This window comes from Meriones unguiculatus, chromosome 1 (assembly GCF_030254825.1).
Source record: "Meriones unguiculatus strain TT.TT164.6M chromosome 1, Bangor_MerUng_6.1, whole genome shotgun sequence".
NCBI lineage: Eukaryota > Metazoa > Chordata > Mammalia > Rodentia > Muridae > Meriones > Meriones unguiculatus.
In genome coordinates this window covers 33,395,065-33,421,707 of record NC_083349.1, presented here as the reverse complement: position 1 = coordinate 33,421,707, position 26,643 = coordinate 33,395,065, and the positions used below count along the sequence as shown (strand labels likewise).

Below are 26,643 nucleotides of genomic sequence, written 5' to 3'. Positions count from 1 at the left end.
ACACAAGGAGATCAGAGGGTGACAGTAGCTATCAGACCTCACCCTGCACCTTGTTTGAGGCAGAGTCTCTTGGTGTTCATTGCTGCACACAACAGGCTACCTGGGCGCCAAGCTTTTACAAATCCTCCGGTCTCTGCCACACTATAGGGATGCTGGGGTTACAGAGACATGCATTGTCACATCTGCCTTTTCATGGGTTCTGGGGATTCAAACGCACCTCCTCATGCTTGCACACCAACTGCTTCTCCCACTAAGCCCTCTCCCCAGCCAGGAAAGTCTATTTCCAGGAAGGAAAGGTTGAAAGTAAGAGAATAGTTTTGTTTCTTTTTGCCAAACTCCACCGATGGTCCTATTTTGTATCTGCTCATAGTTTAAGACTCATGAAAACCTCAAAACTTTCATATCCTAGTGGCCTGGCTTGAAAACTTTACTCTTTGGTATTGGACTTTGGAATTGGAGGTCAACAGACTAATGGGCTTGATTGTTTTTGTCTCAAATACTTAAGCATTTTAAAATTAAGGGGAGGTTCTCCCCTAGCAGTGATCAATGTCCTTGTGGAAGTGGCTAGCAGCTAACAGAGCAGACACGAGTTGATCCTGGAACATCGTGCTGTGCCAGGAAGACAGCATGTCACAGTGCAGGGGCCAGCTTGGAGGTGATCTCACTGCACAAATCTTGTACACCTTGGGAACCAAGTGAGCCCATCCTGTAACAAATGAGTGAAGGAAGACAGCCGTAGGAGAAAGAGGCAAAGGGAAGGCTCTCAAGCAGCAGGTCGGGTGCCTACCAGTGAGCACCGAGAAGCTCCTGGAGATGGAAGACAATTTCAAAGCCATCAGATCCCACAAGTAACCGGTCAGGAATAAAATGATTGATATTGCCCGTATTTCGGTGTCTGGAGATGTAGCTCACGGACCAAGAATTTGCCCAACATGTGCAAGGCTGGAGAAGAACAGAAACAAAAGTGAAAAACAAACAAACTACTGTTTACAAAGAAATACATTTTCAGAAGAAGCAATGGGCAAGAGAAGCCACACCCAAGTTACAGTCAGGTCATCCAAGTTCCAATCAGCATTGAGACGCTGATGGCCACCGTGAACCTCAGACATGCGTCCCTCTGAACGACATAACACCTATGTGGTGGTCTAGCCACGAACGCCTAGATGCACTGTTGTCATGAGAGGCTCAGACAAAGCTTGAACGCTCGGTTTGAAGAGGAGTGAGAGAAATGCGTTCTTCAAAAAGCCAGTGTCATGAGAGCCTGTAAAATGTTCTCGTTAAAGAAATGAAAAGATGTGAGAATCAAGTGTGATCTCTAAGCTGACAGCGAGCTGGGTTTGGGATGAGGCAATGCCACTCGGGACATTCTTGGGCTAATTGACAACCCTAGGATATGAGAAAAGACTGGACACAAATATTATGCCATGAATAAGCTTATCCAAAGTTTCACAAATGAACTGTGTCCATGTAAGATCTCATCCTGTTTTAGGAAAAATACATGGATGTAGTTAGAGAAAAAGACTACTGTGCACGTAACACTCTCTCAGAAATTTCCAAAAAGTGGAGAAACTACGCAAATGAGAAGACAGTTATACAGCAAGTGAATTAGAAAAAAAATATAATCTAAATAGTTTGTAAATTCTGTATGTGTATGTGCGTGAGTGTGATGTGTGTGTGAGCACATGTATGTATGCAATATGTGTATGGTATGTATGTGGTGTGTGTGTGTGTATGCGTGTGTGTGTGTATGTGTGTGTGTGGTGTGTGTGTGGTATGCACACGTATGTGGGTGCAGATGCCAGAGGAATGTTAAATCTCTTCCTCTGTCATTCTCTATTTTTGAGACAGTGTCTCCCTAGGAACCTGAATCTCACTGCTTCCGCTAGGCTGTCAAGCCAGCGAGTTCTCAGGATCCACCCGTCTTTGCCCCAGTACACTGAGGTTACAGGCGCATGGGGCCAGGCCTAGCTCTTTATTCTAGTGTTTGGGATTTGAACTCAGGTCTTCTTGCTTATACAGTAAATATTCTTAACCACTTTCATTATGTCCCTTAAATTCTTTCTCCCCCCCCCCCTTTTTGTTTGTTCTTTGAGATAGCATTTCTCTGTGTAGCCTCAAACTCACTTTGTAGATCAGGCTGGATTCCTTACAATACTTTTTCCTTTGTGATTTAGGCGGCATCGTGTTTCTGTTCTTCTCCAGCCTTGCACATGTTGGGCAAATTCTTGGTCCGTGAGCTACATCTCCAGACACCGAAATACGGGCAATATCAATCATTTTATTCCTGACCGGTTACTTGTGGGATCTGATGGCTTTGAAATTGTCTTCCATCTCCAGGAGCTTCTCGGTGCTCACTGGTAGGCACCCGACCTGCTGCTTGAGAGCCTTCCCTTTGCCTCTTTCTCCTACGGCTGTCTTCCTTCACTCATTTGTTACAGGATGGGCTCACTTGGTTCCCAAGGTGTACAAGATTTGTGCAGTGAGATCACCTCCAAGCTGGCCCCTGCACTGTGACATGCTGTCTTCCTGGCACAGCACGATGTTCCAGGATCAACTCGTGTCTGCTCTGTTAGCTGCTAGCCACTTCCACAAGGACATTGATCACTGCTAGGGGAGAACCTCCCCTTAATTTTAAAATGCTTAAGTATTTGAGACAAAAACAATCAAGCCCATTAGTCTGTTGACCTCCAATTCCAAAGTCCAATACCAAAGAGTAAAGTTTTCAAGCCAGGCCACTAGGATATGAAAGTTTGATCCACCTGCCTCCCCAAGTACTGGGACTTACAGGTGTGTCCTGCCGTGGCTGGCTGTCCCTTAAATTCTTATTCTAGTGTGTTCCAAACATTTAAAGATGTCTCCATATAAAAAGTTGAAAGTAAATGATTTGGTGGGAGAAGAGAAACTACAGTGGGATATGGGGGACTTTTAGGGAGGGTGAGAATGTTCTAGATTGCGCTGATGTTTTTGCTTCTACAGTTCTCACGTTCGCCATCTGTACACTTACAACTGGTAGCTTTCACTGCATGAAAAACACCTCAAAAGAGTTGTTGGGAAAAGTCAAGAGGTTATCCTGGACAAACAGACAGACAGACAGGAGATGAGTCCCTGCCCTTGCCCCTTCAGAAGTCTCCGGGGACAGCTGCGTTACGGACGGAAGCAGGCTATCTGTCTGGCGGGTGGGGTACATTATTGCAGCCATAGAGAAGGCTACGCAGTCTTCCGAAGCATATTTTGGCCAGAAATTATGAATCTTTTATGTGAACATCTATGAGACCTAAATCACAAAAGCTCAACCACGGGGCCTTGCATATGATCCCGGATCCCGAGAATATCATTCGCTAGCCTCACAAACTTCCCTGTTTCAGCAGGAGAATTTGTACTCTCTCCCCGGCATGTGGACCGTGCAGGTGCTAGCTTTGTGACCAGTCAATCACTCCCACCTAATGCATTAGGAAGCCCCTCCAGAGCGATCCCTGCTTTTCCCCACTCTGCCTATACTGCCATCTCCACGGTGCCATTAAGCTTTGGGACACTCTTTCCAGCTAGTTTCCTGAGAAAAGGTTTCCGTGCTGAGCACTAGGCCTGGCACTCTGGAGAGTCTGTGGCACTAAACAAAGATGAGGAAATGGGGGGGGGGGGGGGCTCTGCCACTACGTCTCTTTGCTTTTTCAGGAAATTCTATCAACTCTACACAGAAAGAACCACACAGCATGGTCTCTTGGGCTCTCCTGCCCAGAGATGGCACAGTTAGTTTTAAGGGGAGATTTTGTTTTTTTTCTGATCCAGTAAAGGCTGTTTGGATCCAGACTTTTATTATTTAGTATAACTAAGAAAAGCAGCCAAAATCAATTTCTAGGAAACCCTGAAAGAAAGGCAAAGCAAAATACCTCTGAGAAAATGCTGCTTGGGATTTTTAAACAAACCACTATGCAGCTGGAAACTGGTCAGCTGAAATGGAAGATGACACCACCTTGATGCCTGATTAAAAAAAAAAAAAAAAAAAAAGCTCAGCAAGAGTTCATGGCACACACAGTACGTCAGGAAAAGATTAAAGAATCAAGTTTACAGGCAAGAAATGCCAGAGCCAGGGGGTGGGACCAGCACTTTAAACTAAGTATCTACATTTTTGACTCCTACACTGTTGCTGGGGCAGGACAGAAAGACAAAGAGACTAAAGGGACATGGGAGGGAAGGGAGCCTCTTACTCTGTGATCTAGTTTGTATTTCTCTGGTCAAGATTCAAGGCCATCAACACAGCTGATTAACATCAGAATTTCATACGGAGATAGTGCTGGCCTTTCTAATGACATCCTGGCCAAGGATGTTAAAACCGATAAGGCTATGCTTACTTAGGGCTGGGGCCAGAATGTCCAAGCCCAGGCCTTGTGTCTTAGCTGTGTCAGCACTCCTCCCTCATCCCTAAACCCAAACCACTGCACCTTGTAAGCCCACCTTTGTTAGCAAAAAGAAAACTTTATTTATAAATGGTATTCAATTTAATTGCAAGACAGGATCTTGGTGGTCCATTCTAGCCTCCAACTTACTGCAGAGTTTCCAATGTAGACTCTTCTGCCTCCACTTCCCACATGGGATTATAGTTATGAGCCACCACCATTAGGAAAACCTTAAAGATAAGAGAAATAAACCAACTCGATTTTTTCTACCTTGTTTTTAAATTTTGCCTAAACCTCGTTGTAAGTCACGCGTGCTTGGGCTGTGTACTGTCCTTTTTCTTATGACCTGCTGTGGTGATTCATGTTTACTGTCAATTTGACAGAACCTGGAACTTCTTTGGGGAGTTATTTAGATTAGGCTGGTCTCTGGACATGCTCATGAGGAGTTAAACGGGTCAACTGCTGTGGGGAGGCCCCATTTAAGGAGGGTGTCACTATTCTCTGTGCTTGAGTCTTAGAGACTCACAAAGAGTGAAGCCGGCTCAGCCCAGATCCTCGGCACTCTTCCGCTTGACTGCGGGTGGACTCTCTCAAGCTCTTGCCATGGGGACTTCCCCACCGTGACGGAGCTGTGAGCAAAATCAACCTTCCCCACTTGAAATGTTGCATTTCATCACAGCAGTTAAGAAAGGTCACTGTGACATCCTCCTCCTTTCAAACTTCCATCTGAAGCATGTATTGTCCCGTGTCTCCACTTGATAAGCCCATTAACTTAGCTTTATTCTGACTCATCCTGAAGTGTTTTTCTGTGCTGTAGTCGAGGACAGTGAAGAGCGCCGAGAAGAGAATCCACAGGCAATGGTAAGTGATAAGATGTGTCTTCCCACCACCGTTGTCATTATGGGTGAATTATTCCTTCCTGACAACCATTTATTTGTTGACGTCTCAACCACCAATACTTTAGAGAATAACTGTATTTGGAGATAAGGTCTTTAAAGAGATGATTAATATAAAACAAGGCCTTGAAAGTTCAACCTTACAGGACTGGACTCCCTGTGGGAGGAAGCAAAGGCAGCAAGAATGAACACTCGCAGAGGAGAGGCCATAGGAGGACACACAGCAAGGCCTGTGTCTGCAGGCCAAAGCCAAAGCCTCAAGATTAAGCAAACCTGCCAGCACCTTGATCTGTGGGCTCCAGCGTCCAGCCTGGGAGAAAAATCAATTCCTGTTGCCTAAGCCTCCCAACCTGTAGCGCTTTATCATGGTGGCCCCGCCAGAAGGATATAATTGACTTAAGTACCACTTCCCCGTCCTTCCGGAGAGTTCCAAGATGTGTGTCCAGGGTGACTGGAAACTCTCAACCCAATTAGTAGGCAAAATTTTACTAAGCCTTATGAAACACTAAAATCAAAGAAAGACCACAGTTCCTCCATTTTAATTGCTATTTTCTGGAAGTGAAGCTTCTACGCCAATACTGCCGATCGACGGTGGTGTGTCTTACTTTTTCACAGAAATCTATTGCCATGTGATTTGTGTTCATTCTACAGAGACTAAAAAGTACAGAACAGAAGAAAAAAAAATAAGCCCCTCCACAGTTGTACTTGCTCGTTTTAGGTCAATTTGACACAAGCTAGAGGCACTGGGAGGAGGGAGCTTCAGCTGAGAAAAAAATGTGTCCAGGAGACCACACGAGCCTTCAGGGTATTGTCCTAATGAGTGACTGCTGGGGGAGGAACGTGCCAATGGGAAGTCCTGTAAGCGACCCCCAGGGCCATCCTAGACCACAGCTGCACTGACAACCTTTTGCACCAACCCTCACTACACAGGAAACGGCTTCTCTGGATGAGAACTTCTCCTCTGTAAGGTAGCTCTGGTGCCTCCACTGACAGCCAAGATGGCCTCTGATAGAGGAGACTTCTGATCTGTGTCCAGGCCTCTGTATTCAGCTCGCCAAGTGCTCTAAGAGGTGTGCTGTGCCTGTTGGCCTCATCTTCTCTGCCCAGGCCATGGAACCATTGCCACCAGCACCCACTCCAGGAAGGACCCATGAAGATGAGACCTGAGCATGTGGAACCCCGCTGAGTACTGAATTAGCATCTCCCGGATGTAGGGTAGAATTTGGGTCAGTATGAATTGTGGGGCCCGGGAGTGCTGTCTTCACATTCCACATCCTGAGAACAAGGTCTATGAAACCAGCTAACATTGAACACGAGTCTATATTGCCATTCCACCAGGAAGCTACTGGGTCAGACCTGTTCTGTCTCCAGATAGGACCATTTCACAGCACCATAGGAGTGAGTATAGGGCAGTGAACAGTCTGAGCTGAGAGCAAGGCAGAGCCACAAGACAGTGCTGGGGTGAGAAGCAAGGAGGGAAAAGGGGGGCAGATAGGGGCCTCTCAAGCTCCTCCATGCCCTTGGTGACCCAGGGCACCAAGCAGAGTGGGCTCCCAGCTGGGACAAGCCACACAGGGCTGCTGTGGCAATAATGGTGGTGATGGCCAGAGCTCGACCAGTCCTGGGTGTCCTGCTGTGACCGGGATCCCGAACAGAGCTAGAAAGGGGTGCTGCTGTCTCAAAGATAGAGCCCTTGGCAGCACCTAGCTCTCGCTCTGCAGATCCTAACATCAGCAACCACCCTGACTCTGCCCAGCTCAGGGCCCGAGCTGAGAGGCACTGGCTTCCCTTGCAGGGAAGTAGGAAAGCCAATAGTGGTTTTGATAGGGAAGTTAAGTCACAGAGCGTGTCAGGCCACAGGGGCCACATAAAGCACTGTATTTGTTCCTACCAGGATGATCCTTCTTTTCCCCTGGGCTTAAGGTCTTCAGGACTAGCAAAGGTAACACCCAGGCTCAGGACAGGAATTCAAGGCTACTAGTACCTCTATCAACCAGGGCATGTCCTGGAGCTCTGGCACACAAGGCCCTCGTGGCTGCCTTCCAGCTGAAGGGCCAGTAGGGAGCTAGCTCTGTTGGGGGTAAAGGGGTCCTTTCTTGCTCATGGAGATGGGGCCATTCTCTCTGGACTCACTCTACTGACCCCAGCTTACTGGTCACCCTGCCGGCAGCCATAGCTCATATGGAAGTTTCGATTTCTCCTTGTACAAAATGGCCTTTGGCTCTGCATCTGTCTTTGGGAATGCCACACTCCATTGGTCCAGCTCCAGCCTCTGCATCAAGGTGCTGGGAGATTTCAGCTGTGGCCTGGCAAGGACGTCAGTATGCAGGAATGTCCATTCCTTTCCTCTTCCAGCTGCAGAGGCCTGTGGAATGGTGGGCTCCTGGGTGCAGGACTCAGAGGCCCAAGTCCAAGCTCCGCCTCCCCATTGGTGGACTGGACACATGTGGCCATCACTTTTCCATCAGCGTTATCAGGACTATGTTTTTTTTTCCTGTTTGGTCCAATTAGAAGGAATTTCTTTCTACTAAATTCAACTGTATCCTTTATTGTCCTTTGCCTCCTCCTGCCAGGAAAGCATTCTGCCAATAGCTTATAACTACCAGCTGTAACCAGACAGCATCTTGTGTCCCTCAGCACTGGACAATGACCTACGCTTTTATGAAGCCCAGACAGGGCTCTGCTGCTCCACAGTACACTTCAGAAACACCCTTCCCCTGACTGCAGACACATCCATCATTGTCAGAGCCCACAGATTCTGGGAACATAATCCACACAGGATCCCAAAGTCCCATTTGTGAAGCTTTTATACCTGAGACACGTGACCAACAAATGATCTAATTCAGCCATTCCAGAAACCAGTGACCACTCCGTGTGACTTCAGCCAGAAGAGCACATAGCCTTCCCAGATTCCTGAACCTCCTGAGTCACATCCTCTTCTAGCTTGAGTATTTGACTATGCCGTAACCCTCTAAAGATGGAAAGAACTTGGGGTTTTAAGCCCATCCTTGGGGCTCTGGTAGCTCCGTGGGATTTAGAACTGTGGGATTTGGAACATTGTCACGATGATGATTGATAGTCCCAGCTGGGAGAAGAAAGCACAAAGGACTTCAAGGTTCAGGAGAAGTGGAACAAGAGCTAGAAAGGCCTGAGGGTTGGGTTACCTGGACCAGATGTGACTTTTAAGACAAACAATGGATCCTTAAGCGTTCCTCCCCTATTTTGTATGTCTAAGTGTGTCAGATTGGCCTATTAGCAACATGTCAATTGCTATTATGTCACGGCTCAGCTTATGACATAATTTGCCTTGAAGGGGCCAGCAGATATTTAGCTCTTGTATAGTCCCAACAGTGTTTTACACAAATCTAAATATTTCAAAATGAACAAGAGTTCATTCTGTATGTGTCTAAAGTCAAAGGAGGGCATAATGAATTACCTTAGTGCTAATCAAACTCCAAACTGTCACATAGTGCTCCACTTGACAAACCAAACTTGATGACAGCCTGCAGAGCTCAGCTAGAGTCCCTAGGCCTATTCCAATTCTGGATAAGCAGCCCTGGACCCGGTGCTGCAAAGAGTCCATTCCTTCTCATCCATACCCCACACTCCCCAGCCTTTAAGACCCTTTTAGGATGCTCTCAGGACCCCAGGACACTGGCTCCTGCACAGCCTCAGCAAACAGCTCCCCCTTGGGCTTCTTCCTGGATTGGGTCTCTCCTCCTCAGTGGCTAAGACCCTAGCACTAAGCTAGGAGTCCAGTGGGCAAGGACTTTCTTCTGGACTTAGAGGAGAGGGGAGTGTGGAATCTGGGGGCTCAGCCCTTTGAACTTGCAGGTCTGAGGAAAACCAAGAGAGGCCTTGCCCAGGTGTGAAGGCAAAAGAGACTAAAAGGCCCCTCCGGATCACCGATTTCCTTCAGCCGGTCTTGGAATGTGACTGCTGAAAGATAATTAAACACACATGGAAGAAGAGAGACACCTGGAAGGGCGGAATAAACAAGTTGAAAAACGTGGAGCTATTTGAGGGCGGGGAGGGGGATAATAAGAAAAAAAAAAAAAGCCAGTATCCAACTATGGATGGGCTGAATGACATTCTATGGGCCAGAAGAAAGGGATCCTTGCCTTGGGGAATGAATCAAACCTGAAACTCCTCTCTTGTGTTTTTGAAACACTTCCGCAGAGACCTAAAAGCCTGGCTAGTCACTGATAAAGATAGTCAGGGAGAGTTAAAGGTGGGCCAAGGGAGGCCTAAGTCTGTAGTCTCTCCGTGTGGGCTCCGGGAGGTCAGCTGCAGAAGGCACTGTGTCAGAAAAGACTGGTGTCTGGGGCTTAACTTCCAAGGCTCACTTGTTAGCATGTTCTCCTCGTTTGTCAGTTTCTAGGGTTTGCTTTTGTCAGTTCATACAGTGAGGACAGAGCCTTGCCACCTGACCTTACCTGGCAGCTAAAGACTAGGCTGCAGTCAGAACCCAAGGTGAGCGGAACCTCAACAGAGCCAAGCAGTTCCCCACCACCGCCCAAGATCCAGGTTGGGGGTTCCGCAGCAACCGCAGTACTGGAAGCCTGAGGGCAAAGGGGGGCAAGGCGGCGGCGTCGGGGAGGGCTTGGTGGGGGTGGACAACAGACAAGAGCCGGAGCGCTGAGCCCCGGGCCCTGCTCTGAGATGTTGGGAATCTGCGGTCAACATCACCCAGCCCCGCCAGGTGCAGAAGACCCGCGCCTAAGCCCGGAGGCGGCAGCGTCTGCAAACCTGGAAGGGGACGGGAGGAAACGCAGCCTGCCGCGGGCCAGGCTCGGTGGGACTGGAAGGCGCCGGGACGGGACGTGGACCTCACGGCGTGCCGGGTACACGCGGCCACTCACCCAGCAGCAGCAGCTTGAGCTCCCGGCGCGCGTCCTTCTTGTCGCGACGAAGCTGCCGCTCGATCTCTGCGCTGATGCGCTGCGACTCTTTCTCCTCCGCAGACAGACAGCAGCAGCCGGCCATGGCTTGGCCAACTCCGACGGGGCGACGGGGACCCGGCGCTCCCGACTCTGCGGATTATCCGCGCAAGGCGCAGGGTTTGGAGAAGAAGAAACACCTGAGCCGACTCTGGTTTGGAGTAAGAGGCTCCGACCTCTTGGGCTTAAGCTCCCTGGAAGGCGGTTCTAAGGCTGGGCCGGTCCCGAGCGCTTGTGCGGTCGTGGATCAGGCGACCAACCGCGCGCTTCTGCGGGAGAGGAGAGCAAACTGGAAGAGGCGGGTGGCGCTGTCTGCCGAAGAGGCGCACCCCCCGAACACTGGAGCTGGGCGCCCAGGTAGGCGAATCAAAAGTTGGGGCGTCGGTGCTGCTGGAAGAATGGTCTCTCCGGGACTCGGGGTGTCGCAGGCTAGCAGCAGGGGTGGCGTGGCTGGGAGACGGAGGACCAGCTAGTCACTGTCTGCCAAGGTCCGAAAACCTCAGACTCTGGCCGAGTGGAAGGTTCCTCCTACACTAACGGCTCTAAGTGGCAAGAGGAGGCGGGGCGTCTCGAACCTGCAGCCCTCGTGTCTGGGAAAGTTGTCCCTAGACTTATCCCAAGCCGATGGTGCCTGGGGACAAAGAAGAGCGACGAGAGGTTGGGGCGCGAAGCAGCCTCTCACCTGCCTCCTTGGCGGCGGCGGCGCCCTAGTGCAAGCAGGGCCGCTTGCCAAGCTTGCTGGGACCAGCAGGAGCTGGCTGCCAGTCCCTTCCCGCTGCCAGATCCGGGTTCCGACAGGTGAGGGAGTTTCGCCAACTCCCAGCCTCAGCGCCGGGGGTGGAGGCGGTGCACTAGCGGACCCGAGCCAGGCGTCTGCAGCCTGGACTCACCTCGCGTGCCGGCAGCTAGAGTCTGACCTCTCCTCCCGCCTGAGGCTGAGCCTTGCTCACCAGCTTCTCCACGGCTCACACTTGGGGTTCCTAGACCGTTTCCCTCGGCTTCCCGGATGCTGTAGCCCAGCCTGGGCTTGACGCAAGCCCTGGGTCAGCTCGAAGCTTGCCTGCCTCATCTGGGTCTGCTGGCTCGGGTCTGATAAAAGAGCAGAGAGCTGGTAACGCCTCCCAGCCTCCCACCTCCAGGCACCGGATGAAGGGGCCGGGGATTGGAAGGGTGAGGGTGGACAACGACCAGCTGATTTGCATTTGGTGATGGAAAAAGCTTTCTGCTTTGTAGAAAGAATTGGCACCTTCCTCCCACACCTGGCCAGTTCCCTGCCCAGCCCTGCAGCCAGACTGCCGCCTCGGGACAGCCTCAGGAACTCTGCCTGTAAACGTGGGAAATCTGAAACATCCTCAACCACTCAAGTGGAAAGGCACAAAGCAACTTGCCCTCGCCGGTTTTATCTGTGAAGATGTTAAGGCGCAAAACGAGAGCTGAACAAGGGGATCCTGCGGATCACAGCAAAGAATCTTTTCCTTCTAGTCAACTTGGCCTATGACGTGTGCACACTTACAGAATCAGACGCTAATGGTTCCTCTTTGGAGAGCAGCTGAAGCAGAAGTGGGGCGCTGTGGTCATTATATAAAATCCTGGCAGCTAATGCTATCTGGCTGCAAACTCTTGTTTACTTTACAGTTTAAGAAGTGCGGACCAATCAGGCTCTCAAATGCCCCAGTATTTTAGTTTCCTTCCAGGCATAAATTGACTGCAACAGTGACCCCTGCAGGAAAATTTCTGGATTTTTTTTCAGCTGTCACCCACTTTTCCCTTAGCTTCTACACCCAATATAACCAAGAACTCCTCAAACTAATGCCTCGGTCACAATTTTTATTCTTCCGTAGATCCTGAAACCAGAGCGAATCTAAGCTCTACCTTAACTACAATAACTGAGTTGTGCGATCTCAAGCTACCAGCCTTTGAAAACAGGCTGTAGCAGCTCGTGCCTGGTGAACCTGGTGATACCTACCCGAAGTCCTCAGTGTCCCCATTTGCTTTGACCATACCTGTAATCCTCCCATAGGGCACGACGCTGGAGAAGCCCCACAGGTTTATAGGCAAAGATTTTTATCTTCAGATAACAATAAAAACCCAGTGATTGAAACGTCCATAACGGGGACTAAGGAAAATTAACTATGTCTTGTCCACAAAGAACAATGTTATGTAGCTATTAAGGTAATCTGTGAGTCACATTACGTCTCAATAATAACGTTGTAACCTTGTGATGTCTCGGTGAATGACTGCATGGATCATGAAGGTGCCACCATCTACCTCGGGAATGCCTGTTCTGCCTTTAACATCCAACACTGAAAAAAACAATCCCGCCACCCAATGATAGCATAACCGCCCCAGCGTGCATAAGGGCACTCCATAGCATCCGTGCACCAATGAAGCCGATAAGCCAGGCATTCCTTGAACTGCGTTCCCACCATCGAGGCATGACTATGTAAGAATAACAAAGTGGGGAGAATTCTCCAAATACACTCAGCAGAAAAGACAAGGCACAAATACGCAAGCAGTAAAGTGCAGACGGCGTGGTGAGAATACACACCTGCATCTTTGAGAGCCTAACGCTCGTCCAGCAGAACGGTCAGCTGATCTGAGTTAGAAGCTGGCTGGCTGGCTCTAATTATCTGATGGGGTTCCTTGAGGCCCCTCCCAGAATATGTAGATTGCACTTTCCTTAACTGCAAATGGAACAATGGACTAGAATCCGCTCAAAGGACTCACCCAACTCTAACACTTAATAGTTTCTTTGATTATTTTCACACTTAGAAAAAGAAATTATGGAGCTGGAGAGCTGGCTGGGCAGGCAGTTAAGAGCACTGGCTGCATTCCTGATGTAATCTGATAGACTAAGATCAGAAGGAAGGAGAGGAGGACCTCCCCTATCAGTGGACTTGGGGAGTGGCATGCACGAAGAAGGGGGAGGGAGGGTGGGACAGGCAAGGGAGGAGGGAGAAGCTTATGGGGGGATACAAAGTGAATAAACTGTAATTATTTAAAAAAAATGCCATCAAAAAAAAAGAAGGAACAACAAGAAAAAAAAAAAAAAGAATTGTGCCCAGCCATAAAGAACAATTAAGTATAAGCTAAAAAAAACAACAAACAAAAACAAAAAACAAACAAACAAAAAACAGCACTGGCTGCTCTTCTAGGGGACCCAGGTTTGCTTCCGGGCACCCACATGGTGGCTCACAACCATCTGTAAACGCCAGGTCAGGAAATCCAACACCCTCTTCTCACTTCTGCGTGTGCTACACAAATGCGGTGTACATACGTGTAGGCAAAGCACTCACACACACAATTCATTAAAATAATTTGTAAAGATATCAAAATAAATAAACTTTAAGTTACGATTGGGCATCATAAGCTCCAAAGAACCATACAATGAGATAGCACAAGGCCCTTAGTTTCCTGTTTTTGTATTTATTTGTTTCTCTTTCCCTTATCTGTAAGATCTAGGGCTTAAGAGCAGAATAATTTAAGTCAGGAAATTTGAAACATCTTTCCAGGAAAGGCTAGCTTTGAAGAAAGTGCTTCCTAATACAGGCTGCTATAGTTCCAACCTCATTCCTCATAGTCTCCACCTGGGCTGCTTTTGCCTGCCAAGGGCTGGGCTCTGCAGTCACGGTCAGATAACTGGGCTGGTCTTCAGAATGCTCACACCATCCTGACCCCAGGCACTGAGGATTCCCATAATAAGACGTACTGAGCTGTGGTCCACCAGAAAAACTTAAAGCTCAGACCCCGCTATCCCATTTCCCAGGAGAAACATCACTCCATGATGGTAGCTTTTGGGAGCCAAAGATATGTACATCTCCCGTAGCTTAGCCTCCTTGCCGGCCCTGCTAATGGAATCTCAGACAAATGTGCCCTTGTGTCCTCTGCAGGCCTTGGTGCGCCCTGTCCCCTTTTCCAGGAACGCCATCTCTTACCTCAGCCAGTTAAGTCATTTATTTTCCAAATACATCTCTTCTGAGAAGCCCGTCTCCGCTCCTTCATTAGACGCAAGCCCACTTTCATTCCATCCCACCCTAGTGTGCCTGACTATCCCCACTAATTCACGTTCCTCACAGGTGGTCTTTCTTGTTTAACCCACTAGTCTTATACCAGCAAGTCTTAGCTGGGGTGCATAAAACTGAAACCAAGAAAGAAAATCATCTAAGAAGAGAGGGGAAAAAAAGGCTTAGATTTTTTTTACCAAACTTACTTAATTTAGGCTTCTTAAACGCTTCTGCCTTTCTTTCCGCCCACTGACCAGAGGTAGGGGAGGAAGAAAGTTATTAGGTAAAGGGGGTTGTAGACCTTTCAGAAGTAGTTCCTTGGGATGAGTCTATGTTTTGATGTCCAGATACCAGCAGTCCAGTCCAAAGGCCTACACCAAGCAGCAACATGAATCAGCACAGGTCAGAAGATCGGGACAAGCCGTCGAAAGTCACAAGACTCAGTTGGACTGTCCCAAGAAGTTCTCTGGAATGTTTCTCTCTGCAAATTCAAGTGTCGAAGCACAGAGATCTGCACAGTGATGTTGCTCCAAAAAGCGATATCTCCCTGGTCTGTGGGCTTCTATAGATCTCCTCCCTTCAGAATTCACCCACAGATGTTCTCAACAGGCCAAAGCCACACCCCTTGCACGAGGCAGCTCACAGCAAAACATCACGTGCCTTCCCTCTCACAAGCCAGCTTCCAGCAAAACATCGCATGCCCGCTCATAAGACACCTTCTAGCAAACATATCACGTGACTCAACTGAGTCTTCAAAGAAACCAGAAACTTCCACTTCCCTCTTAATGGTAGAAGACGGTGGTGGTGGTGGTGATGGTGCTGATGACGAAAATGATGACGATATGAAGACGTACATGGAGGAGGTCAAACAGAAATAAACACTTGCTTTAGGAAGAGCCTGCACATGTACGCCGCCTGCTCTCTAGTTTCTCCCTTAGAGAGAATGACTGCCCTGATTCTCATGCGGAGCTACAAGGGAAGGTACATCAGACATGCCGTACAAACATGCCGTACATCAGGCATACATGCAAAGATGCTGTGCTGGTTGGGAAATACACTTTAGAATTTAAGAAGTGCTAGATGATCCGGCTATGCTGTTCCTAGGGGTATAGCCAGAGCACCCTAAGTCCCTGTACCACAGAGGTCGCACAGTCCTATTAACTGGGCCAGTGGTCACAACAGCCAGCTCATTTATTAGTTTACGAGTCTGCCATGATTTTCAAACATGAATATATATATATATATATGTAATTTATTTATCTAATCATTTTACAGTCTAACCGATATCTCCTCCCTTCTCCTCTCCTCTCAGTTCCACCCTCACACCCCTCCCCCCGTTCCTCTGGGGAGGTTCCCTATGGGTATCAACCTACCTTGGTACATCAAGTCGAAGCAGGACTAAGTGTGTCCTCTCCCACTGAGGCCAAACAAGACAGCCCAGCTACTCATAAAGAAATTATATATATATATATATGAATATATATAGTTTTATTCAGCCATAACAAAAATAAAAGCATGTTGCTTACTAGGAAAATGGATGCAACTGCAGATCATCAGATTAATCAAAATAAAACACACTGACACAGAAATAGAAATTTTGCTCTTATTTTTGACTCTTAGAACTTGGTATGACTTCCTAAATGAGAACATGTACACACACACACACACACACAGAGAGAGAGAGAGAGAGACAGACAGACAGACAGACAGAGACAGAGAATGTGAGGAAAAAGGGAGACTAGCCAGAAACAGAAGAGGAGATGGGAATGGGGGGACAGAACAGGAGAGAGGTGCATGTAGCCACAATACATGATGTATTTGGAAAAAATAATTGTCTTGATGAAACCCAACACTACGTGTGATGAATATATGTCAACAAAATGTTTCAAATTTAAAAAGAAAAGAGAATTTAGACGTAAGAGCATCAAAGAGCGAGTGGAAGTTTGCAAAGCTACTGACACTGAAGCTCTACGTCAGTCTCCCAGCTGCAGTTGTGACTCATTCCTGGGAATGGCCAGATTTCCTTAAAGAAGAAAAGAGTCAGTGTATAAACAGATGATAGCGAAACATCTGCCATCTGGCCCCCACCCCCGCTCCGGAAGCTCAGGTGAGTGTACCTGTGTGATATCATAGAGGTACCCTGAGTGCCCAAGTGAGCAGTGGCCCCTAAGCAGGTCAGTGTCAGTGGGGCTTACTCACCCACAGCTTAGCACAGGCTGGGAGTGACTCCTGATTTCCAAATTCATTTTCCTAGGTCGGATGTGTTTCCAGTTTCTTCATCCCATCTTCTAGTCCGTTGTGTTCTCTGAAATGGCTTGAGTCTCCTCACCCCGCTCTGTGGCCCACTCTGCCGCCATCTGCAGCACAGCAGGTGAGAACTGATGGTGTGCTGGAGTACTCCATAGATGTAAATGAAGGAATAATGACACACTGGTGGAAACACCATCTATTTTTCTATAGCAATAGGCACGTCGACGTATTGTTCCCAGATAGTCTCTGTTGGAAGCCTAGAAACTGTTTACTCAATAACTTTAGTGGTTTGAAAGCTAGAACAATGGACACAGAAGGCTTTCATCCAACACACATGACCATGGATCGGCAGGAACTGCTATCATTTGGTTTTAGGATCTGACTTTTCATATGAGTTGGGGATTTCAAGAACTTAAGAAATAAAAATCTTTAAGAAGACAATCTGGGGATATATATACCCTTGTGCTCTTAAAATTACAGATACGCATAAGAATACACGCAGAGAGACCTTGTCACCATTAATGACAATATGTTATCTCCTTTCTTCCCTCTCATTCAGGAATACCTTCCGTACCTCTGAATCATCCTTGTTTCTAACTTCATACTCTACCATGTTGTGAAGAGAGTGTCCGCTGTCCGACTTGTCCTCCTTACAGTATCTTTACTTTTGTTCAGTTTTGGCCAATAACACAATCTGTAATCTTGTCTTTGTATATGGTTCTTCATGTACTACTGTTTTTATTTCTATGGGACAGATTCCCAGAAAAATGTTGCTACATTGTACACTTATATTATGTACATGTATATACGCATATATACATTTTTAATTTTAATAGATGTGGCCAGATTCATTCCAAAAGAAATAAAAGCCTATCACATTCTCATTTGCTGCCAACAACCTCAGTTATCTCCTTCTTCTCTGCCAGCAATAAATATTGTTACTCATTAACTTTTGGCAGCTTGAAGGGAATAAAGTGATATTAAGGATCTGTTTCCTTTGCTTCCTGTGCTTGCTAGTACTCTGTCTGCCTTCCTGTGACTTGCCCATTTTCTATTTACTCATTTTTAAAAATTGTGTTATTTGTCTCCTCTACGACAAATAATGCATGTTGGCTCTTTGTCACAAACTGGCAAATACAGTGTTTGCCTCCTTCCCTGACAGACATTTGTTTGTTTGTTGTTTGTTTGTTTGTTTATCAGGCAACTTCTCGGTGTATAACTCTGAATGGAAGGCCTGGAACTTGTTTTGTAGACCAGGTTGGTCTTGAACTCACAGAGATTTGCACCCATCTCCTGCATCCCTCACCAGCAATACACATTATCACCCACTATAAAGTATCTGGTGTTTGTTTTTGTGGAACGTGAGAGATAGGAGACCAGTTTTGTTCACATCTAGATGGACACCAGTTGCACTAACATACTGTTCCACTAAGCTATGGCTTAGTTCTCTGTCAGTGCCACCTTGTGTGTAGAATGTCCCGCCTTCTGAGGGTCAGACCCTCTCAGCATCCTCACACTCTTCTGGCTGTATAGAGAATTATTTTCATATGTAGACAGCCAGTGTATCAAGGTCCATCCCTCAACTTCATCCTAACATTGACCCTCAACTTTCTTGTCTTCTGGATTTAAAAATCTGAGGCGAAATTCTGAACATATTAACCGAATCTCTTTCTGCCATCTTTCTCATCTCAGAACTACCAGACACACCCTTATCCCGCCTTCCCTTTCCAGCCCTTCTTTAGCTGCATCCACACATGTTAGAACCCTTCAGGCACCAGCTCCAAGATGTCCTGCGCATCGCATTTTTACGAACAGAGGTTTCCGAGTTGACCCTAGGCTGTCACATGTATACTCTTTTCAAATTTTTGTTGCCACCAGGTCTGAGCAAGCTACCACCCTCTCTGACCTGGACTAACCCAACAAATTTATGCCTGAACTTCCTGCTCCCCTCTTGACCCTCTAAAATCCACCCATCACGAGACAGGGTAGTGATAATGCATACTCCTTAATTCCTAGCTTCAGATTCTCCTATGGGTTTCCTTCAGAAAAAATACAAATCCTTCTCTAGGCCATGAAGCTCCATGCAACAGAGTCATTCCTGCTTCTGCTGCCAATGCAAACAGTCACTGTGCTGAGCCCACTCCACCCCTCACCATGCCTTTCCTCTCCAGACAGCTGCTGGCCCCTGCAGCAGCTGCTCTGCTGCCTGTATCATGCCTCCTCTAGACCAGCAAATACTCTGTCTGTGCTTGTCATGTGGATCTCCACTCACTAAGTGGACTCACTAAGTTCAGGCTTCTCCAAAAAACTTGCTTGACACAGCCTGCCCTACCATCCACGCCCACTTGATACCATTTTCATAGCCCTGTACTTTCACTTTTCTTGCTCTCCCCCTCCTCCATCACTAAAAGAAGATAATCCCCACAAGAGGTAAAAATAATGACCAACCTATTCTAGATCAGGAAGGCTACATCACCTTAAAATTATGTTTTCAAACACTCCAGACCTCCTCCTCAGTGATGTGCTAAGCTTGGAAAAAACAGTAGCATGGTGTTGTGGTTGGCATCTGAGAGTGTGCCCTCCAGAGGCTCAGGTTTTAGCACTTGCTCCTCAGATGGCAGTTCTATTTCGGGAAGCTTGGGCAGTGGGGACTAGGTGACAGAAGGTCAATAGGGTGGGTCACTGGAGATACAAGCTGGCCACACTCCCACCATCATGACATCTACCACAGCTTCTCCGTCATCATGTCTGAGACCCTCTGAAACTGTGAGCACAAATACATTTTTCCTCCCTTATTGTGTCCACACAGAGTGTTTCGGTCACAGAGCCATGGAAGTAACTAGCACAAGTAGTACTTAACACTTTTGTGTTTGTCTATTTTATACTTCATTTCCTACCTATTGAAAAAATCACATCCCTGAGGACTCTGATCGAAGGATATAGGACCTGATTGTGTTGTTCAGGTCCTACGGACAGCAAGTGATAGAGACCAGATATAAATTGAGTTCAGGTAAAAGAGCTATTTTGTCCTTGGAATGGTCTTGATTTGAAGCTCTGCTAGCCTCAGGTGTTTGGCTGAGGTTACAAAAAGAACATCCACTGGTCAATAAATGTTTGCTGAATAAAACAGTGAAAATTCCCATCACACTTGATTCTCCTGAAGATTCAGGAAGGTGGCATTCTAAGTTGCCAGCTCCAAGCCTGGAGCTCGTAAGCACTCAACAGAAGAGAATCTGAGTTCCATGATAGTTAATTTTGATTGGCAATTTACTAAACCTGGAATCACCTAGGAGTCAAGCTGCCAGACACAGCTATGAGAGATTTTCTTGATCAATTGAAGAGGGCAGTGCTACCTTAAGCGTGAGCAGCATCTCCTGGCTGCAGCCCAAATGAAAAGAGATTTGAGGGGGAAGAAAAGCCTTTTTTTTTTTTTTTTTTTTTTTTTTTTTTTTTTTTTTTTTTTTTGCCTGCTTGCCTCTCTGACTTGCTGGCAAGTTCATCTACTTTACTTTCATTCATTTTGTTATTGTTGTTTTTGCTGCTGCTGCTGCTGCTGCTGCTGCTTCTACCATCTTTCATTGACATGTTCTTACCTAACTTGAGTCACAGCCCCAAGAAGCTAGGGTTGACCACTCCTCCGCTATAAACCAACTAAAAGTGGAAAGCAGAAAAAGGAGGTTTACTCACTTTGGCCACGGGGGAAGAGGGACAATAAGATCCGAGAACAGCCCCTCCAGTCCTTCAGGCTCCTAAAGGAAGATAAAAGTTGAATTAAGGCCAAGGATACGCTGAGCTAAGTAGTCTCAGTCAGGAGTCTTGCCAGCTGAGGTCTGACAAGTTGTTAGAATGGTATGAAACTCCTTTTCAGGAGACAAATATCTTTCTGGCTGGTACCTTTCCTTCTCGCAGCATGAGATTCCTCGGGAAATTCCTGTTTCTTTGGAGTTTATTGTCAGATTGAGAGGCACCGTGTTTCTTTAGGATATTATCATTTTTGCTAGACCTGCTACAAGAAGAAAGGATAATTCATACTACGTGGTCCTTTGGAGTTACTCCAGCATCTGGCAGCAACAGCAGTGAGGCATCAAGCTTTCACTTCCGAGCAAGGACAGAGCAGTGGACAGGGACCTCGCCTGACCTGTCTGGCCGACATCAGAATGTAGCCGCTGGGTCCCCCTGAGAGTAAACGTTCATTTTATTGATTCTTGGGTCAAACCTTCAGATTCAAGGGTATTATGAATGAAGCATGCATCCTATTGACGCTCCAGGCTCGGCTTTCCTGAACTTCATACGCATTCAGTATTTTCCTTCGTGATATAAAGGTGTGAAGTTTAAAGGTAAGTGCTATTTGGAAATGGGTTGCTGGAAGACTAACATGAAGCTGTCTGTCTGTCTTGGGAGGCGTCTGAGGCACACCATGAACATCCGAGCCCCATGGGCTCCCCTGTCCCTTTCTGACACCACAGGGGAGATTAAAAATGGCCAGAAGCTCCTGGGCACTCCCCCTTTGGGAGATGAGATGTGTATCTTTTCCTAAAGATGGGCAGGTTTTATGGCTCTTTGGGCTGATAAACTTCCAGCTCTGTCTCCTAGATGTCACAAAAGGCCACCTCTCTTCATCTTTTTGACTGGACTCTGAGCTCTCATCTCAGGCAGTTCTCTTCGGCCATGGTGACAAGATATCACTGGAAAGCCCATGTTTACTCATGTCTGCTGACAGCTTCAGTGAAAAGAGTACTCCTCTTTCCTCTTTCCAAGTCCAACAAAATGCTAAGATTGAAGCTGACAGAGTGTGTCCATTGCTCTACCTGAATTGACATGGTATGGCCAAAGCAACAACAGAATGCCTAAGGGACCAGCCCTGGTTATCTCTAGTCATATAGTCTATTTAACTCAGGATAGACTGAATATTATAATTTGTTAAATATTAAAATTATCAATAAAGTTTTGTAACTTCAGATTATAGTATATAATTTACACTGGCAGCCAGATCTTTTTGGATCACACTCTTATTTGACAGTTACCCAGTGTCTACTGTCTATAAAAGGAACAGAGTGGACCAGAATAACAGAAAGTAGACAGACAGGAAATATGGACATTGCAGCAGATTCCAAAGAAAAAAGACATCATGCATGACCCAATGTCAGCTGAAAGGACCACGTGGAGACCATGGAGGGCAGATGAACATCTTGGACTAGCTCTCATCTTACCCTCCATCTCTTCCTGGTGTTAAAACTTAGACAGAAGCAAAGACCTAAAAGACATGACTTGACTGAGGAAGCTTTGAATGGAGAGATGACGCTGTAGTCACTTGTATGAGAAAAAAAATTCAGTCCAGGCAAGAACCAGTTACATATATTACATGCTAGAAGTTAATGGCCTGAAAACATCAAACCCACAGTGAAGTCTCAAAAATTATGTGTGATCAGCAAACAGAATCACATTCTGTCCTGCAGGGAGAAGGGTCTTCCCAGCCATATTTGGCAATATCTGAAAACAGGTTTTGGTTGTCACAACTCAGGAAGAGATGTGAGTTGAGGCCAAGACTATGAGACATCCATTTTTATGGGATAGCTTCCCCCAAGACAAATACATACTTAGGGATCCTCAGGGCAATATCACCCCCGAGCAACCCAAAGGAAAATCAATCTTGATTCTTAAGAGAAATGCAGAGGGAGAAAATGCACGGTTTATCTGTGTTAAGGCTAGCTACCATAAAGGGCAGGCACAGCTACCACAGGCAAGCTTAGGGAAGAGTTTGGTAACCTGGGACTTTGCTTGTCTTGGGCTATGTGCGAGTCTTCTAACAGTGCATTTGTGAGCCTGGCTCTTTTACCTGTATGTGCTAGGCGCACAATCCCTTTCCGAACAATATGCCTAGCAACCTCAGACCCCACCTGCACAGGCTTCAAGTATACTTCTCTATAACCAACAGGTCAAGATCAAACTTGGACGGATCCTGTTCATGCTCACTCTCATCATATCAGGGTAGAAGAAGGAAAAGGCCCATCTGGCCGAAATTGGGTTTTGATGCATTTTTGATAAGGCAAAACTATGTTCTCAACTGAACAGAATCTCCTATGTACCTTCTTAAGCCTATGCATAATTTCATATGCATATAATTAAATTCAGAAGTATTTGGAGAACAGACATTCACATTAAAAGATGATTATACCTTCTCGCCTACAAATCAAGGCAGAGACACCACCATTATTACCCCTCTAGTAACCAAACTCCTCCTCCTCATGAATCCCATAAAAGGAAGCCCTGAACAATACTAAGAGCTGTTGAGAACCATCACTCATGCACACACTGTCAAATCTTGAGTGTATTTCTCTCTAACCTGTACTATTACTTTGGTTTGGAACAAAGCTTCCTTGCTACATTTGCAGTTCTGTGTAGCCCTTATTTCAGTCCTTTGAGAAACCAAGCAAATGGAAATCCTGGCTTAGACATAGACTCTTGTTAGCAGAGCCCCTGGCTGCAATGTGATGTAGTTTCCCATGATGCTGGGGAATCAAATTCTGTCTCAAAGCACTGGGGAAAATTATAGGACGAGGTTGGCCAAACGCTGCAGCCTCTCAGAGATTCCTGATTTTCTCCCTCCTCATCCTCTGCCCTCTCAGCCTGCCAGTGGCCAACGTCCTCTGCAAGGCACCAGGCACCCTAGAATTGTCTTCTCACTCCAAGAGCAGCCGAGAGGCTAGCAGAATGAGGGGCCAAGCTGGCCAGGGTAATGAGCCTCTTTTTCCCACTGAACAAACGCTCTCTCGCCTAAACATCACCTGGAGAGCTGGTTGAGGTGCAGCACCTCAGGCTGACCTCCAGGGATGGGAGTTGAGTCAGGTGTGGAGCCTGTCGTGTCAGCCTGGGATTTGCCCAGTGATGTTGCCAGAAGCCCTCCATGCTGGTTGGGTACCCTGGGGAAAGCTTCAGATTCTGCAACGTAAGAGCCCCTGGATGATGTGGGCACCATCAGAAGGCCATTCTTCCCTGGGAGACTCATCCACTCACAACGCCTGGGATTCTCACTCAGCCTCTAGGCCTAGCACAAAGGAAACTATCTCTAGAACAGGTGATTCTCGTCTCCCTTCTGGGTGGAGTAACAATGCATTTTGGTCTTTCCCCTGGCAGGAATCACTTCTATTGCCCAAAACACCGAAAACATGGCAGATAATGAATATATTGGAAATATGAACACAGCAAACACTTGCTGAGACCCTAAGCCCTTTGCTAACCCTCACAACAGAATTTTGTGGCAAATGCTACCTAGCCCCCCACTTTACAAATGAAAATTGCAAATTAAAGCTGTAACAGTTATGCAGTGTCCTCGGACAACTCGCGTCTGACAGAGCCGACTTCTTACTCTCCTCTAACGTCAGAGGCCATACCTTGTCTTCTCGGTGTTGTCGACAATGACGAAGTGAGTGTGCAAACGACTGTAGGCAAGGGAGTTCCTACTGCTCACTTAGTGTGTTTCTTCTCACAGAGGCTTGAACTGTTTGTGTGTTTAAAACAGAGTCGGATCCTCTCCCTGGAAGTAATGCTGGCATTTGCCTTTGAACTTTGCATCTACAGGTCCTGGGTTCGCCGCTGCTGCAGAATTTTCATTTTCAGTGGAAGGAGAAGAAGCTGCTCTGGGTAAAAGACAGCTTAGTCTGTTCGGTCTCCTGTGAGAGATTCTCACCTCCTGTTGCACAAAAAAAATTCACTTCATCTTTGTGATTATTTACAGGGAACTAATGATTACTTTTGGTTTCAAAGATAAGAACATGACACAGCTGTTTAAAATTTATTTTTGAAATTTCATTGTGTGGTTCTCAGGTGTGAACTTTGAGGATGACAATATCACATCACAGTGTCAAGTTTTACATATCCAGGAATATAAGATGGCCAACTCGATACGTGAATTAAAGTTGGTGGCCCCCTTTGGAAATGAACAGAACATTACTACCAACAGGGAATAAGCTAAGAGATGGAGAAAGAGAGAGATCCAGTCTTCTGATTATTCTTGTATGTAAAGCCAACAGTCTCAATTAGGTGAACCAATAAATACCCTTTTTTAGGCCTGGATAGATTGTTTTTCTGTCACTTCTAACCAAAAGAATCATGGCTAATGTTCTAGATCCAGGAACTGAATCTGAGGGGATAATTATCAGAAGTGAAGCTAGAAGCTGAGAGAGAGGAAAAAAAGCATCACATGTCCACTGATGATTATTTGACAGTGTTCCATGTCATCTTTTTGTCACCATAACAAGTAACTAAGATAAGCAGCTGTATGTACAGAAGTTCTCCAGCCTAAACAATTCCAGAGTTTTAGTCCATGGCCCCATGGCTCTTGGCCTTCAGCAAGATATCTTTCCCCATGGCCATGGAGGAAAACCAAAAACAAACTAAGTAAGTAGAGGGGAGGGAGAGAGACCAGAGCCTCACTTTTCCCTTTGAGAGCACACTAGCAGTGATCCCTATGACCTACCTCTTAAGGTCATCACCCTGGATACAAATCCAACCCACTGCAACATGAATCTTCATGCGACAAGAAGAGCGAAACCAGAGCACTCTAACAATTCAGCGTTGTCAGAACTTCAATAAGAAGTGGCTAATGGGATGTGGCCATTAGATTCTTCTTTCTGAGGCTGGAGAGACGGCTAGTAGCTAAGCGAACACACTGCTCTTGCAGAGGACCCAAGCTTGATTCCCAGAACCCACGCCCAGAAGCATACAACCTCCTGTAATCAAGCTCCAGGGGGGTCAGATGCCCCTGGCCTCTGAGGGCACCACAGGTCAGGGTGCATTAAAAATTAGAAAGCATTTCTCATTAAAAATTAGAAAGCAGGTCTTTTTAGCATTGACTTGGCATTATTTTGGGTTGACTTTCTTTCCTGGATGATAGTGACTGCCCTCAGCTTCTCTTTAAGGACTTGTGGTCAGATAGGTTTTTCTTTTGTTTTTGTTTTCAAATGCATGCTTCAGTCAACTCTGTAGATGCAGCGCACCTGCAAATGTTGTGAACACATAGAAAAGCTGCACGTTAATTACCCAGGCCAGTTCTTCCTTGCAGCTGTCCCTCTCTAATGAGGCATCAGCTGATTAAGAGCCATCTTGTCAGAAAGAGCTGGGCCAGGATCAAAAATGTTCTGTTGAATCAGAGAAAAAGTAAAAGAAACAAGGACACCGTTGATAAGGCTGAACGTTCTAGCATTTGTCCAGTGGAATTTGGAGAGCTAAGAGAATCTGATAATATAATCAAACTAAGAGATTTTTTTTCCCTTTCAGTTTGGATGCTTATTAAAATGGTTCCCCTCTGGCATAGGCAGTGCTTCCAGGGCCCTAAGTACTAAGTACTCCAGCTTCCAGGGCTGCTAAGTACTCCAAAGGATGTGCCTCTCAGTGTAAACAGCCCTAGCAGGTTTGTGCAGCTCTCATCCCCAAGCCCCAGACTTCTTCAGTAAGGCACTGCCTTCGTCACTGTTCTATTGCTGTGAGGAGACACTAGGACCAAGGTGACTCTTTAAAAAGAAAGCGTTTGACTGGGGGTTCGCTCAGAACCAGCCTCAGCTCAGAGGGTCAGTCTATGATCATCCTGACAGGAAGCACGCAGGCCTGGCGCTGGAGCAGTGGCCGGATCCCCAGGCAGCAGGCCGAGAGTGGAGAGACTGGGGCTGGTGTGGGCTTTTGAAACCTCAAAGCTCAACTGCCCCTGGGGACATGTCTTCTCCAATAGGCCACACTGCCTAATCCTTTCCAAACAGTTCATCAGTTGGGGACAAAGCATGTAAACATACAGGGACCATTCTCGCTCAAACCACCAGCTAAGCTGGAGCTCCTGCTCTGAGGCGGCCACCTGGTCCAGGATTAGTTCCTGACTTCAGATCCTGAGCTATCCTCCATGCCATCCTGAAAAACTATCAGGCAGTTTAGACTTTCTTCTCCTGAAAATGTTTACCAGATTCTACAGAAATCAGAAACGGCAGGACCCGTTTTCTTTGCAGATGCGGCTTCCACTCATCGGGGAAACTGGTCTATGAAAACTTGACAAATTTATGCCGGGAACATCCTAAAAGTTCTCTGCTGTGTCCCATGAGCCCTGGGATCATAGAAGATAAGCTCTTTGGGACACATAATATTTTTTCTATTAGAAACATCTTCTTAACGAGTA

At 46.7% G+C, this 26,643-nt stretch overlaps 1 protein-coding gene across 2 annotated transcripts in view; it reads right to left on the bottom strand.

The window, feature by feature from the left end:
* Gna14 (G protein subunit alpha 14) overlaps window positions 1-11,853 on the bottom strand; it is a 153,473-nt gene extending 141,620 nt beyond the window's left edge. The window contains exon 1 of one of the 2 annotated variants that reach the window (XM_060387217.1): window positions 11,744-11,853. Coding sequence is in view for 1 of the 2 variants with exons in the window: in XM_060387211.1 (XP_060243194.1) it covers window positions 10,153-10,276 (124 nt within the window). In the remaining variant the exon portion in view is untranslated. Of the gene's footprint in view, window positions 1-10,152; window positions 10,709-11,743 lie in introns of those variants that run through there. The other variant, XM_060387211.1, reaches the window with a different exon arrangement.
* Between the last annotated feature and the right edge of the window lie 14,790 nt (window positions 11,854-26,643).